Source organism: Metarhizium robertsii (genome assembly GCF_000187425.2).
Source record: "Metarhizium robertsii ARSEF 23 chromosome Unknown MAA_Scf_1, whole genome shotgun sequence".
NCBI classification, from domain to species: Eukaryota; Fungi; Ascomycota; class Sordariomycetes; order Hypocreales; family Clavicipitaceae; genus Metarhizium; species Metarhizium robertsii.
The window spans coordinates 2,381,793-2,396,861 of NW_011942149.1; the positions used below are offsets into that span (position 1 = coordinate 2,381,793).

A 15,069-nucleotide genomic window follows, 5' to 3' on the forward strand; every position below is an offset into this window, starting at 1 on the left:
ACTGCGCAGCGAGGAGATGATAGACGTCGTAGCCACTCATAAAAACATTCATTACCCAAAAATACGACCACCTTTGCTACCCTCTTCCAACACCCTACAGTCACAAAACATGCTGCAAATTTAAACTCGTCATCGCTGCCCAGCCAAAGAAGAAGAAAAAGAAGAAGCCTACTGTACATTACGGACAGGACTGGTGGGGAAACCAAGTGCTGCCAGAGTAAAAAAGAGAAAACGGGGGGTTTGTTGCAATAACAAGAGTTTCCATGTCTCAGATGGTCATATATCCCAGCTCGGACAACACATGCAATACTACTCAGTGTCTGTGTTTGTCCTCCTTACTCTCTCTCTGAGATCTCTATTCTCCAATTCCAATCCGCCGAGCCGTTGCCGTGCAGCTGCTCGATCTTGGTTCCGGCCTTCTCGCTCCATCTTCAGTTTATACTCCATGTCCCGAAGTCTCAGGAGCCAGCGGTTGTCATTATTAGTCGGCTCGCCCTCACTCGGCAGGGCAACTTCCATGCTGGTGAAATTGCCCGAGGATGGCCGGGGTATGCCAGAAGCAGTGTTGGACCGAGATGAACCCCCTGAGCGGCTGTTCCTGTCTTGGCTCAGCTGGGAAGTTCGACTCCTATCACGATCTCCCGGCCCGCGTGGAATACCCGGTGAAGGTGAGCCTTTAACAGTGGTACCTCTGCCTAAAGGTGTTGTTGTGCCGTCAGAGCTAGAGTGGGCAGCACGACTTCGTACATCATTGGCCGTCCGAAGTGTCGCATTCTCAACCTTGAGTTGGCGATAGGCATCCTCCAACCGGGCCATTCGACTGTGCATATCCTGAGGAGCTAGGCTCCCCGAGGCCACCGAGTTTCGCAACATGGTCTCGAGACGATCCAGCTTCTTGGTTCTCACTTCAAGATTGTTCTCAAGAGTCTGGTACTCTCGATGCAAGTCTCGTTCCACCGACTTAATCTTGGAATGCAGTCCTCCAAACATAGCCTCAATCGCCTTGATGGCGCCAAGAAGGTTTTTCGAGAAGCCGGGAAGCCGGGTCGCAATCACTTCGACCGATGGGACAACTTGCCGATCGACAAGCGTATTGTTATTAAGCCATTCCCGCCCGCAAAGAGCACTCAATTTGTGCCACAGCATCAGAAGCAGCTCGTTCCTCTCTGTAAGCTGATCGCGAGCAGTCTGCTCAAGCTGGGCAAGCCTTCTGCGATCCTGACCCCTGGTGCTCTCCAGCTCCGCAATTCTGACATCCTGGGTACTAGCAGTCTGCGTGAGGTGCTGATGTGTCCTCTGAAATGTGTCATATTGCGCCTTTGTATTGCGGTGCGCGACGCGCTCCCTTTCCAACAACTCGGTAACCTTTCGTGACTCAAGAGCATGAGATTCCAAAAGAGCGTCTCGTTGTTTAATGATGCGATCTTTCTCAACCAACGACGCCTTTGTTGTATCGAGCTCGCGAATTGTGTTCTCCAGTTCCCGTTGCATTTTGGCAATCGACTAGAGTTGAGTCGTCAGTATACCACAGTCATAGATCAAGAGTGCATAATACGTACCTTGAGAAGAGAAGATCGGGTGCCGTTGAGGTCGCCAAGAGCTTCTCGAAGATTATTCTCGAGCTCTATCAACCTCTCCTTCCACTCTGTAGCCTCGACTTCCCGAGACGACAGACTCTTACGCAGTCGCCTTACCTCGTCCTTGGCATTCGAAGCCTCCCGGTTGAGCTCATTCACAACCTGCTGGACCTCTTCCTTTTCTTTGTCGGCGACAATCTCTCTGTGCATGCGCTCTTGTTGAAGGCGGTTATCCAACTCCCTGGCTCTGTCTTTTTCGTCTCGCAGATTTTGCTCCGCGTGGGCAATTGCCGCTTCCAGATCCCCGATACGAATCTTGTCCGCCTCTTGCTCCTCGCGCAAAAAGGCAATCTCTCCCTGGCTTGATTCTTGTTGTATCGAGAAGCGCTGGTTCTTCTCGTTCGCCTCCATCAACTTCTGTTCCAAGTCCTCGAGCTCCTTATTTGACGAGTCTAACTCTTCCTCAAGCTGTTGGATACGACGCAATTTGCCAGTTTGTTCATCTTCCAGCCGCACCAGAGCCTCGCTCATCTTTCGCATCTCTTCCTGCAAGGCGTCGAAATTTTCTGAGCGATCTTTCAAGTCGGTATATGCGCGCTGAATCTCTTCATTACGTTGGTCGGCCTCGGCCTCCATCGCATCGATCTCTTCCTGGGCTTCATGGCGTAAAGCTTCAAACTCGTTCTCCATTTCACCCTGTTCGCGAACAGCCTCGTCTCGTTCAGCTTGTAGAGCAACGAGATCGTTCATAGCCGTGTCAAGATCTTCTTGCAGGGACATGGCGTTATCTTCCGCTTGCCGCTTGCCCTCGACCGCAGCCTCAAAGTCTACCATACACGACTCAAGTTCTCTCTGCAATTCCTGGTTCTGGAGCCTCACTTCGCTGAGCTTGTCTCGTACTTCAGCCAGCTTATTTTCCAGCCCCTCGCGTTCAGATTCTTCCTCAGCCAAAGTCTGCCTAGTCCGTCCGCTTCCCCGGGATTGTGATCGTTCATGACCACCGGCACGGGACGCCGAGCGGTCAAGTATGCTGTCTATGGTGGATGGAGCAGGACCACCACGGCGCTGAGCCATTTTGAGATCTTCAATCTCCTGGTAGAGCCTTTCTTTCTCGCGGTTCCTCGAAGTAAGCATTGAAGTCTGCGCGCCAACCTCACGCCTCAACTCAGCGTTCTCATGCCGCAGTTGTTCACTTTCCCGCCGCAGTTCATCAACCAAGACGTTAGCCCCGCCGAGGTTCGCGTCGGGAACATCTGTCTCCCCAGATAGACCAGACGTTGCTCGAGTAGGTGAGAACGCGCCATCGCGAGGCTTCTTGGAAATATTGTAAATATTGGTGGTGTGTTGCATGTTGCCTTGCGCAGAAAGCTCCTTCTTGAGCCGAAAAATTTCGTCCCGTAGTTTCCGGTTGTCTTCATCTGCTTGTTCTCGACGGACAGTTTCCTGTTCCAGCAAGTCGCTCCAAACAGCAGATTCATCAGGCACGCCGGCATTACTGCCAGATCGCTCACCAAGCGTCTTGACCATTTGAACAAGCTGCAACTTCTCCGATTCCCGACTAAGACTCTCGTTGCGAAGCCTCTCAATCTCAGTAGCATACTCTTCAACCCGTTCGCGCAGGTATATAAGCTCTTGTTCTCTCTCATAGGCATCTTCATCGTTTGTTTTGGAGGTTTGATCCGTCGACGAGGCCGTGCTTGGTCTATTGTCTTCATCTCGGGCTTGTCTCTCGAGCTCCTTGATGCGTTTCCGGAGGATTTTATTGTCACGTTGCAACACCGCAAGACTAGTTTTGAGTTCCACGTTCTCAGAGATCATTTCTTTGATGCCTTCCTCAGAGAGTCTATCCAGACGGTCGCTCAGAAACATGACCTTCAGCTTTAAATCAAAGTTCTCCTTTGACAGTCTCTCGATAGTGCTGCTCTGTTCTTTCAACGTGAGGTTCCTGCCGGTTTTTGTTATGGTGTCAGTGCTAATACTTGTGGTGAGGTTAGACGGTCGGCGAGGCGTTTGAAGGCTGTTCTTAAACCGGTATTCCTTCACCAACGACTCGGGAACTTGTACATTCTTGACATGCTGAGCTATGACGGTATCTGTAGGTGCAGTAACCTTCAAATTCTCTCGTGAGGCCTTTGGGGTCCTGAGGGGGTCGTTGTGGTTCGGTCTGTCAGGGCTCGAGACTTCTGGAAGAGTATCCAGGTGGTGGTTTGGCAAATCATTCAAGTCCTCGCCACCGAAGCCAGACACCATACTACCAACACTTATCGAACGCTGAAAGGGGTTGCTTGTCGAGCGTAACATCCCCAACGCCGGAACGGCGCCGCCTGATTGCAGAGCATAGTCAACACCATGGCCGATAGTGGCCTCGCTACCGTCTTGTGATTCTGGATTCGTGATGAGCGAAGATGTCGATGATCGATGGCTGCCGTACCGACTGCGCAAATATTTTGACCGTTTGCCAATCCTCAAGGAATTACTGGGTGTGCTTCCCGTGTCAAGCTTATCAGATATTTGGGATTGTAAGAACGGGTCGTCTGCACCAGACAGAAATGAATGTTCGGTCTCGTCTCTATAATCATCTTCGTCTGCTGCCGCAGGCGCAGTACGGCCATCCCTTGTCGCGCTACTAGCCATGCTAACAGCTCTCGAAATGGTTCTTGCGGCGGCGGCAGTCGTAGGGGAAGAGTCCAGATTCTCAAGACTCGATGTAGTATTTCCAACATCAACATCACTAGTATGGTCGTCGTCTCGTTTCTCCGCATTCTGGTCCTTCTTTCTGCCAGATGTATCTATCGTATCGTCGGCGCCAGTCGCATCCTCAGCTGTTGTCCTTGTAGCGATGGGAGACAGCGTGGGCAAGAAGCTCGACTCTTGGTCCTTGAAATGTTCGCGTACAGCCTCTTCCGTAATAGTGACATCAGGTGCCCGGCTATGATCTATCGTTACGGCGTCAACGTAGCTGCTCTCCATTGCAGACGGACCAGTGGTGCTTCCCGAGGCAGAGGCGCCGCCAGGTGGTGGTAACAGCTTCAGAATGGAATCGTCAGGTTGCGCATTCGCGTCATGTCCAGTGTCTTCCGGCGCGGAACTGCCCTCCTTTGAGTCCCGCATGGTGTTTAGCCGCGCGCGTGGTCGTGCAAGGCAGTGGTTTATTGGAGACCAGCAGGGCGACAACTCAGCATCAGGCACCTGTACGGCGCATCTTGAAGCTTCAAGCGTGTGCTCTGCAGTGATGCCCAGGTGGACCGCAAGGCGACACTGGAGCTGGAGGATGCACCCAAACTTGAACGCGCCTTCCCGCAGTGGAGATCAATAGGAGACAGCGCTTGGATATAGGCATGAAACACTTTGCATGTAAGGACAGGCGTCAAAAAAGAAAGAAAAAACAGAACGACTTTGGAATGCCCCCGTCGATGGCGGCGACGCCAAATGCATGCACCAGGGTTAAGCTGGCTCTAATGTTTTGATTCGCAATATCGTCAATGGAGCTTGTCGACCTCGCCCCGAGTCATCTGCCCCTCGGGCGTCGTGCCTAGTGGCTGTTGGTTGCTCCTACCATTGAGTTTTGGTGGAACTTGCACTCAAACGCTGTCACTACTTGCGTACTAGTCTCAAGCTGGTGCTACTAGCGTGCGCGTGATGGAGTCTCTGGAGCAACAACCCTCTGTCATCTTGCCAGGCAACCAGGCTGATCGGCCTCAGGCCATGTGGAGCCATCTCGACTTTGACCCGGCCGGCCTTGGCCTTGCATATCGAACTTGATGCACCATCGTACAAGACTCATGAATATACCAAGTTCCATCTTAGTCTCTTCCCGTATCTGATTCTTGGCATCTACGTGTAGATGCATGCATTAGGTTATACCATCTAGTTATCTCTCCTTACATCACAATCATCGCGCTCCCTCTCCCTCTGTTGTGTTTTTCGTCATGTCCGCATCGCTGGCACCAGAATGCAACGAAGTAAAAGAGTACGGCAAACAGCGCAAAGCATCCTCAGCTTGCAGGGCTACAAACTGACTACTCTTTGCTCACAGACGATACGATACCTGCTTCTTAAAATGGTACAGTGAAAGTAAGTCGGCACACACCACGGACTAGTCCACTTAGGCACACAGAGTTGTGCAGCGCTGAGCCACGAGAATTAGAGTACCTACGAGCAGCAGAAAAAGACAACAAGGAGTGTGCGGATCTCTTTCAGCAATACCAAAAATGCCTCGGGGTAAGTCTCTCTCCAAGCGACAGTTGGATGGCTTCAGCACGGTAAATCTAAGCGTATTGCTGCAGGTTGCGCTCAAAGACAGGGGCATTGACAAACTCCTCGATGACGCTCGTGAGGATAACAAGGAGAATGATACCAGACTATTGACGCCAAAAAGTAAGATGTCGTGGCTTAACAATGAAACCTCCCACATCGAACGGCGGGATGACTGACCACGAGATAGAATAAACATCTAGGCAGGCCCCGACTGCATTCACACTTCATCGCTCACTATCCCAACCCCTGTATCCGTCTTTCACACACATGTATATTATCTTGATATATCTCATAAGTGATAGACATTTAAAGAAATACGAACCAAATGTGCATGATGGACATAACGCGCAATGTCCTGTTTTGCAGGGTCATCGCGAATAACCCGACATCGCGCATATTCCCAAACCCCCCCTTATTATACTATATAATAGCCTGGTACAAGAAACGGGAGGTGCTAGCACCGACCTTATATATAAAACCTACTGCTTTCTTTAAATATAGCCACCCTCGACCACCACAGGACCCTTGATTATTGCACAGTTACGGCCGATTATCTTCACCAATCGCCAGCATTACTGCTGTGGGAGGAGAAAACAAGCAATGAGAACCCACGCAATTAGTTCAAATCGATAGCTTGAATCGAGGTGCTCGGCTTACAAGCAAGCTCTCGGATTTGTTAGGATATAGGGCGAGCTAGCCACTCTTCAGGATGTCGGTAGTAGAGTCAATGGCATGACGATATGAACTGCCTGGTCCGGGCACGATGCATCATTTGCGAATTGAGTTCTTTGTTTTTTGCATTCCACTCCTGTATTGTCACATGGCATCCGGCAGAGGTACCGAGATCTGATACTACCAGCGCCTTGACGGCACCGGATCATTGGGCCAATCAGGGGCTTCCTATTTTGCCATGCCTCCTACTTGACCCCACATGAATGACAGATGCGCACAGCTTCAAAGACCAGATTCTAATTCTACGTGCGCCATCCATCGGACAAGGAGCCAATCTGTTCTACAACCATCGCTATCCTTGATGGCTGCATTCGTGAGTTCCTCTGCCGTTAATTGATTCGCTCCTGCCTCTCCTGCCCCCTTTCACGCAGAGAATCCTAGTTAACAGGCGATTTCTGTAGCAGAGAGTCATTGCTCTCAGCGCCGGCACACGATTACGCCCTCCGACCCTCATCGCCGACCCTCGATCTCTTTCCGTCCCCTTGTCCCATGGCCGCGCCTGTATTTCCACCGGGCCCCGATCGCAATATGCTTTCCACTCCCAGCTTGAAAGCAGCCCCAATGCCGTAGCCCTCAGCTCCCTTCAGCGGCCCCCAGCCCCGGCCCTCGCCCAGACCCTCACCGAAAAGATTGTCCAGCGATATTCCACGGACCTTCCCACCGGCAAGAAGGTCAAGGCCGGCGACTATGTCACACTGTCCGTTCTCGAGTCTATCGAAGGTTGCATGTAGCTAACCCTCCGTAAAGAAAGCCTAGCATTTGTATGACCCATGACAACTCGTGGCCAGTAGCCATGAAGTTCATGCAAATGGGGGCCTCCAAGATCCGTGACAAACGCCAGATCATTATGGTGAGTAAAACGTATTGTTGCAACTAATAAACTCCGGCTAATTGATTGCAAGTGCCTTGATCACGATGTGCAAAACGAAACACCTGCAAATCTTAAGAAGTACAGCCTGGGTCAGTCTTCTCTTGCAACTGAATTCACCCCTTTTTTCTCTCTCTCTTTTGGATATGTCTCATGAGCACTGCTCCGCAGACACAGTCTTAAACACAGTCATACACCGTAATATTAACTGGGACCTGTAGTGGAGGAGTTTGCTGGCCGGCATGGTGTTCAGTTGTAAGTGTTCTCTCGCCAGTGAGTTGTCCCCTCTGGTAACCCAAATAAACTCAAGCCTTCATTGACTAACGAATCTGTAGTTACCCGGCCAAAAGAGGCATAGGTATATAAAATCACTAGCACATAAGGAACTGAAGGATGGCAAGCCTGTTAACTATCAGATAGGCCATCAAATTATGGTCGAGGAAGGTAGAGCATCGCTAGCGCTTACGATCTACGGGTGGCATATTAACAGGTGAATAGGACACGCCTGGCCAAGAACTGTGTCCGTCGCTAGTGACAGTCATTCGAATCATTATGGTGGTATTGGAGCGCTCGCACGTTACACCACCTATAAGGATATTTTAGATTGTAAAGCACTAATTTTGTCTCTAGGGAACACCTGTTGTAAGAACGGACGCGGCTAGCATATGGAGTCAATCTAAGACTTGGTGGCAAATACCTCCAATTGCCAAGATCACATTCACTGGCATCCTCCCCCGTGGTGTCACTGGTAAAGACGTCATCGTATTTTTAGCCGGATCACTCAACCAGGACGAGGTTTTAAACCATGCCCTTGAATTCACGGGTTCCGAGGAGACTCTGGCAAGCATCCCAATTCCGGACCGCTTGACGATTGCAAATATGACTACTGAGTGGGGTGCTTTGAGTGGTAAGTGGAAGGCGAAGGAAACAGACAAGCAAGTGCTAATACATAATATAGGGCTGTTCCCCGTTGATGAGACACTCATCTCTTGGTACCGTGCCAAGGCTACTACTGCTGCTATGTTCAACAGCCCACTCACGGAGCGCGTCAACCACGAGCGCATCGATGAGCTTGTCAAAGACAAATTAGTTGCCGACCCCGGCGCTTCTTATGCCAAGGAATTTTACCTGTATGTCTCATAAACACTGCTACAGACTTTTTCAGGCAATTATTAACTTTCCAGAAACTTATCTACACTTTACCCAGTTGTTGCCGGGCCTAACTCGGTGAAAATTATTACCCCTGTCCGGACTCTTGAGTCTCAGGATATTCCTGTGGATAAGGCTTAGTACGTATTCTCCAGTCAAGACTCCCCTTTAGCTTCATATCACTGACTGGGTAAGTCTCGTTTCCTGTACCAACGCTCGGAGCTCGGATTTCGCTGCCGCCGCTCGTGTCTTCCGCGAGGCGGCTCAAGATAGTCAGCCTGCTAAAATTGCTCCCGGTGTTAAACTTTACATTGCTGCAGCCTCTGTTCCCGAGCAGGAGTCAGCCGAGGAGGCAGGCGACTGGCAGATTTTAGTTGACGCTGGTGCCCATGTACTGCCACCTGGCTGTGGCCCATGTATAGGTCTTGTTAGTTAACCCCTAAAACTAAAAAGTCCATGACTGAGCGTGTCCTAGGGTACTGGCCTTCTTGAAGACGGCGAAGTTGGTATAAGTGCGTCAAACCGCAACTTCAAAGGTGCTTGAACTCCTTGCTAGCTGAGATTTATAACTCCAAGACTCGTTATAAGGACTGACGATATCGTAGGTCGCATGGGATCTACCAAAGCAAAGGCCTACCTAGCTAGCCCAGAAACTGTCGCAGCTAGTGCTCTTCGGGGTAAGATCGCCGGCCCTGGTTGGTACCAGAGGCCCGAGGGTGTCCAGAAGGTTATTATTGGCGAGGGCAGCGGTGATCATGTCGCCGACAGGGCTCGGTCTATAGAGAAGGCTCTTGACAAGCTTCTTTGTGAGGCCGATAGCGTGATTGCCACTGCTGAAGGAGCCGGCGCAGAGCAGTCATCCAGCCCCGCTGCGGCTGAAGATGAAGCTTTAACTGAGGTTATCCCTGGCTTTCCCGAGAGGATTGAAGGTGAGATTGTCTTTTGTAACGGGGACAACATCAACACCGATGGCATCTATCCGTAAGTCCGAAAATCATGATGCAACTCCCCAAAACTTAAGACAAACAGGCACGGTTAACCGAGTATCACAGGGGCAAGTACACTTATCAGGATCATGTTTCAAGGGAGAAGATGGCAGAGATATGCATGGAGAACTACGACCCTGAATTCAGCACAACTGCTAAGCCTGGTGATATCTTGGTAGCAGGCTTTAACTTTGGCTGTGTAATATCTCCTACTCTTGCTATAAGAAGCAATCTCTAACCTGATGCAGGGATCCTCGAGAGAGCAAGCTGCAACTGCCATCTTAGCGAAGCAGATTCCTCTAGTCGCTGCCGGCAGTTTCAGCAACATCTTCAGCCGTAACAGCATTAACAATGCTCTCCTCGGTGTCGAACTGCCTGCACTTATACACCGTCTCCGCGAAACGCACAAGGACAAGGAAGTCCTGACCCACCGCACCGGCTGGCGGTTGCTCTGGGATATTCGCCGCTCCAAGGTTGTCATTACCGAGAAGGATGGCTCCTCGTGGGAGCAGAAAGTCGGCGAGATCCCCCCCAATGTGCAGGAAATCATCGCTTGCGGTGGACTTGAGGGCTGGGTCAAGACTAAGATCGCAGCCGAAAAGCAATAATAACGCTCTCCTGATAAATAGATAGTATTGTTTTGGGTGTTCCTGGCATCTGTTGTCTTGGTTACTACAACGGGCTTTCTTTCTAATCCGAGGATTAACACTATAGATGTATGAATTCGAGTTACTCGGCTGTTATATGTCATCTAGCATGGTACATAATAGCTGATATACAACGTAAATGACTGGTCTAATTGGCTGACATAAAGTAGTTGGTATAAAATGGATCGTACACAGATTGTTCCATCCACCAAGTCCTAGCCCCTGGCCCAGTGTAATGTGACAAAACGGAAGCGTAGAGAAAAGCGGGTTTATTTTTTTGCTATTTTTGCTTGGATTACTTACACCTGCCTATATCCGGCCACAGGCCAATATACACACACACAGGTAGGCAGGACAGAAACAGGAGGAACACATGAAAGTTCCCCGAGGTATATAGCAGTAAAGCTCTCACCAGGACACGTAAACAGGGGCATCCCACATTATCTGAATCTGTACTCCGTAGTTTCATGTCTAACAAACGAAAATACTGGCATGGCATCTGTGCCGCCATGGCGCCAACCTCAAGTCTCAGAGGCAACACATCACCCCCAAGAACCATGCCACATTATATGCATCCGTCATCCCAACCGCAAATCGTGTTTCCCTCCTGAAGGGGGTGGGTATCTCGATCATGTCAATTTAATTGGAGTACTTGGAGTCGACACTCTTGCTGTACACAATGACATGTCGTCAGCGACCTGGTCCCATCAGATTGCCACTTTGATACACGTCGACTTACCCAGAGTACTTCTCGTAGGCTTGGCGAGCACCGTCGGTAATCTTCTCCTCCTGCTCGCGGCTGAGGTTCAGGCCGGCCTTCTTGGCGACGAAGTCGAAAGCTGTTTTTCGTTCAGCCGGCGTGTCAGTGGACATGCAGGCCGAGCGGCAGGTGAGATGTGATAAGCTTGGGAGAGGACCTGCCAGACACGGCTGTATGCGACGGTTTCATCCATTCGCCAGAGGAGGGAAACGGCTTACCCTTGTCACCATAGTCCTGCTGCTGGTCACCACCCTGCTGGTTTTGGTTGTTGTTGTTGTTGCTGCTGCTGTTACCACCCTGGTTCTGCTGGTTGTCACCACCCTGCTGCTGCTGCTGCTGCTGGTTGTTGTTGTTGTTGTCATTGTTGCTGTTACCGCCAGCACCCTGGGCGGAGTTGACGGCCTGCTTGAGGAAATCCATTGTATAAAGCGATGAAGCAGATAAAGTTTGAAACGATGGATCTGGTATCGCTGCGCCGAATTGATAAAACTGCAGAGATGTAGCAAAGTGTTTTTTTTTTTTTTAAAAAAAAAAAAAAAGGTGACCAAGGTTTAGGCGGATCTATCATCAACTTATATCTCTCGTCCAGCTCGCAACGCCTCATTCGAACCTCCTCCGCTTTTAATCCATTCCCCTCTTTCACTTCATTTCAGCCAGGGCACTGGTTGTCCAGTCTGGGAATGGTGGAAGAAGGCGTCTTTTTGCCTGGTGAGACTTTGCAATTCGAGCTAAGGGGTCCCATGGCGGTCCACGGGGTCCTGCAAACCATTTCAGCTAGACAAGCAAAGAAGCTTTCGCTAGGTCATATCTGGTGGTGGGGGAAAGGGGCAGGATGATTCGGGGCAAAGAGTACGTGTTGTTAGTCCCCCTCCATATGTGTCTTGCGTCTTGGAAGGCTCAGATTTGCCCACAATGGCGCTGCCGTGTTGGGTAGGTCCAGGATGAGCGCCTCTCGATGGTTTGTCCGGGTCGACGGGATGCTCGGAAGAATGAAGAGGAAACGGACAGGCCAGTCGTCTGAGCATGACACCGATACGCACTTTATGTCTGAGTATTTGGGGTAGGGTTACCAGGCCAGCAATGAAAGTATGTACTACTTGTATCCAACAAGCTAGTAGCTGGGTTTCCTGGCGAGCATGGGACTCGACAATCAATGGTTCCTCCCGACAGGCTGCCGATATTCCCGATATGGCCAACGATGGATGCTACTTCTTGCATGTGGCCCTTGAATGAAATCGGCCCCGCCAAGGGGTGATGTGATACTGATAGGCGAGATGTCCCGTTGATTATGATGGCTGCGCCTCTTCTGGAGGTTTTTCATGCCCACAAATCAGACCCTCTCCATCCTGGCCTGCTAGCTCGGAAGTTTCTCGACTGTTGAAAGCGTCGAGATTGTCAGGGTTCTCTTCTGCATACTGCTGATGCAGGGACTGGTCCAAGAGGAGGGGGCAACGGAGGGTCGAATCGACGGGATGGAGGGATGGAGGGATGGCCGGGAATTGAGGGGCAGCCACAATGACGCTCAGGGCTGGGATTTTGCAAAGCTTCAATGTTCGCGGGCTCCCGGCACCTGGGCCCCTCAGCTCCCAGTAACTGGCCCACAAGCCACCAAGACTTGCATGGAGAAATGTTGATAGTAGTAGCACTTGGGCTGATTCAACGGGCCCAAGAACTCAAACTCCCAGAGCCTGGCTGAAGGCATATCAGCCTACGTGAGTACCTCTACAGATCACAGAATAAGTATGAACCACGCACCCACAAAGGTCAAGTTACGGTTACCATCAACAGGAGCAACTGGCTCCATTCTGTAGTTATTGGCTCCTCAACCAAGCAATTTAAAAAAGAAGAAGGAGAAGAAAATACAGGCTGTGCAAGCCGCCAGATATCTGTTCCAAAAGAAAACACCAGTTCCCCAGCCCCCTAGCCATCTTGTCATACACAGGAAATTCCAACGTCGCCGTCGTTACCCATTACTCATACACACAAACAAATGAAAAGATTTGAATGATTGACTGCTCCCGCTGATCCTTTGCGTTTTTATCGCCAATAACATGCGCCAAACCAAAAACGAAAAAAAAAAATCACCCCAACTAGCCAATACTATACAGCCCCGTTGGACCTGGTCATGAATTGACAAACACCTGGTAGGCCATAATCATGACCCAAACCAAGAAAACAATTCCTGTCAGCGACATGGCAAACACCAAGTGCCAGCATTGACCTGTGTGTCCGATTAGCGACGGTGCCGCGGCAGGGAATCGTCTATACATGTATACGTATACATATGTATAACAGACAGGCGAATTCAACTCACATATATTCTTCTGCTGCATCCACGCCAGCGTCTCCTGGTTCAGCCCATGGGGACTCCTATTAAACACCTGCAGGTTGCAGGTGCTCTGGATCGAGCCGCTCGGCCCCCAAAGCTGAACCGACACGATAACCAAGCCGACAAGCCACAGGACGAAGAGCATAAAGGCGCCGATCATGACAATGGCCGGCAACAGCCGGCGGGTCGCAATGAGCCAGAAGATGAAGCCCATGAAAAGGATGGCCACGGATCCAACGGTTATAAAGTAGGGAAAGTACCTGTTGCAGCAGCAGAATGGGTAAGTAAAGAATCCGCGGCGGAGGCGAGCGAAACAATTTAAAAAAAAAAAAAAAAAAGACTGTACAACGTACCAAGGTATGGGCAGATCCAACTGCGTCTGGATCTGGATAAAGGACGAAAACACGCCGACGATGCTAGATGCCGACAGCAGCATGACGAAGATCCAGAAATTGAGCTGCAGCGGCGGCCAGTTATACGTCCGGATCTGGCTCACGGCTCTTCGCTCATAGACAATCGAGCTGCCGCTCAGCGTCGACGCGAGTCTGCTTTTCATCGCGGCGGCTGTGTGTCGGATATCTTTCGCAAGAACTCGTCAATATCAGACAGAAAGAGCCGAAGCGTCTGCCCGTTGGTGGCGGCGACAAAGTCGGGTCCAAAACGACCTCGAGCCGGCCCAACGGTTGTTTCGCGACTTCCGGCCAAGGTTCCTCCTCGAAATCAAGTTGATCAGCCCCGCACGGCGTCGCTGTCGTCGCCGGGCCTGGTATGACGCTGCCCCGGGAATTGGTGTTTGGAGGGAAACAAAGAGCCCAGGTGGCAGCGATGGCTTCACGGCGGCCGCTGGCGAAATATATATAGATGGGCCGTTCCGAAGCTCACATGCGGGCCGCGCCAGGCAGCCTCGCTTTTTTTTTTTTTTTTTTCGGCAATGGGTCACAAGCCAAGAAAACAAATAATACGAATAATAATATAAATAAATAAAATAGCAAAGGAAAACCCACAGCGTGCCCAACAGGACTTGGATCAAACCAGGCGTTTGCTGCCACGTCAGGAAGGAGCGCGGATAAGTCAGCAGAACTCGGTGGTGGTGCGTGGTGCGTGGTGCGTGATGCGCGGCGGCCAGGCCCAACCTGGGAGCACTGAGACGCTGGGCCGCGCCGGAGTCATGTTGTCCCCCCGGCCACGGCGAACCAGACATGACATTGAAGTTGAGCCCAAGGGTCAAGGCGCTTCCTCTCCACCCACGGGCACACCACGCACCAACAGGAGCCCTATTTACGGCCGCTTCTCCGCTTCGGGGGGGAAACAAAGATGGTTCCTGGTGGTTCGCTTCCATGCGGCCGATGCGTTGCCCCCCTGTTTGCCTTGCGCAGCCTGTCATTGGGCCAGACACTGCGCCAGCTCGAGTCTTGACGCCGCACATGGAGCCATTGGTCACTATCAAGATGGCTGGAAGATGGCCAGAAGAGCTGCGATATCGTCCGACTCGAGCTCCCGCGAGCCCTGGTGTCTTACTCCTACTCTGCTCCTCCGTACCGAGTGCGTTTTGGCGGTGACGCCCTACATATGTGAGAAGTGGAACGCAACTTGTATCAAGCATGGTGCAATATAGTCTCTGACCAGGGACCGAGCAAAAAAGAGGTCTGGCCGGAAATGGGAGCCTCGGCTTGGATGCTCGAATAAACAAACCACTTGGGCTCGGCCATGACCAAGAGAGGCGTGGAGGCATGGCCTGACTGTTTCCTCTCTATAATTCATTAT

General features: G+C 51.1%; 4 protein-coding genes across 4 annotated transcripts; 1 reads left to right on the plus strand and 3 right to left on the minus strand.

Moving 5' to 3' along the window:
- Positions 1-309: 309 nt before the first annotated feature.
- MAA_04688 (microtubule associated protein) lies at positions 310-4,688 on the minus strand (the record flags this gene model as incomplete). Its single annotated transcript, XM_007822784.1, has 2 exons — positions 310-1,503; positions 1,560-4,688. 2 exons carry the CDS (start codon positions 4,686-4,688, stop codon positions 310-312), a joined length of 4,323 nt encoding a protein of 1,440 aa, XP_007820975.1.
- A 2,179-nt stretch (positions 4,689-6,867) lies between these two features.
- On the plus strand, positions 6,868-10,177 carry MAA_04686 (aconitase a/isopropylmalate dehydratase; the record flags this gene model as incomplete). Its single annotated transcript, XM_007822782.2, has 16 exons — positions 6,868-6,879; positions 6,968-7,263; positions 7,314-7,416; positions 7,469-7,526; positions 7,656-7,689; positions 7,770-7,792; positions 7,855-7,878; positions 7,933-8,006; positions 8,065-8,341; positions 8,393-8,564; positions 8,619-8,723; positions 8,779-9,010; positions 9,059-9,095; positions 9,189-9,564; positions 9,636-9,768; positions 9,818-10,177. The coding sequence occupies 16 exons, from the start codon at positions 6,868-6,870 to the stop codon at positions 10,175-10,177; spliced, it is 2,316 nt and encodes a 771-aa protein (XP_007820973.2).
- Positions 10,178-10,855: 678 nt separating this feature from the next.
- MAA_04685 (uncharacterized protein) lies at positions 10,856-11,396 on the minus strand (the record flags this gene model as incomplete). The annotated part of the gene is made up of 3 exons (XM_007822781.2): positions 10,856-10,886; positions 10,956-11,055; positions 11,195-11,396. 3 exons carry the CDS (start codon positions 11,394-11,396, stop codon positions 10,856-10,858), a joined length of 333 nt encoding a protein of 110 aa, XP_007820972.2.
- Positions 11,397-13,099: 1,703 nt separating this feature from the next.
- MAA_04684 (arginase-like protein) lies at positions 13,100-13,861 on the minus strand (the record flags this gene model as incomplete). The annotated part of the gene is made up of 3 exons (XM_007822780.1): positions 13,100-13,197; positions 13,291-13,565; positions 13,659-13,861. The coding sequence occupies 3 exons, from the start codon at positions 13,859-13,861 to the stop codon at positions 13,100-13,102; spliced, it is 576 nt and encodes a 191-aa protein (XP_007820971.1).
- Positions 13,862-15,069: the final 1,208 nt, after the last annotated feature.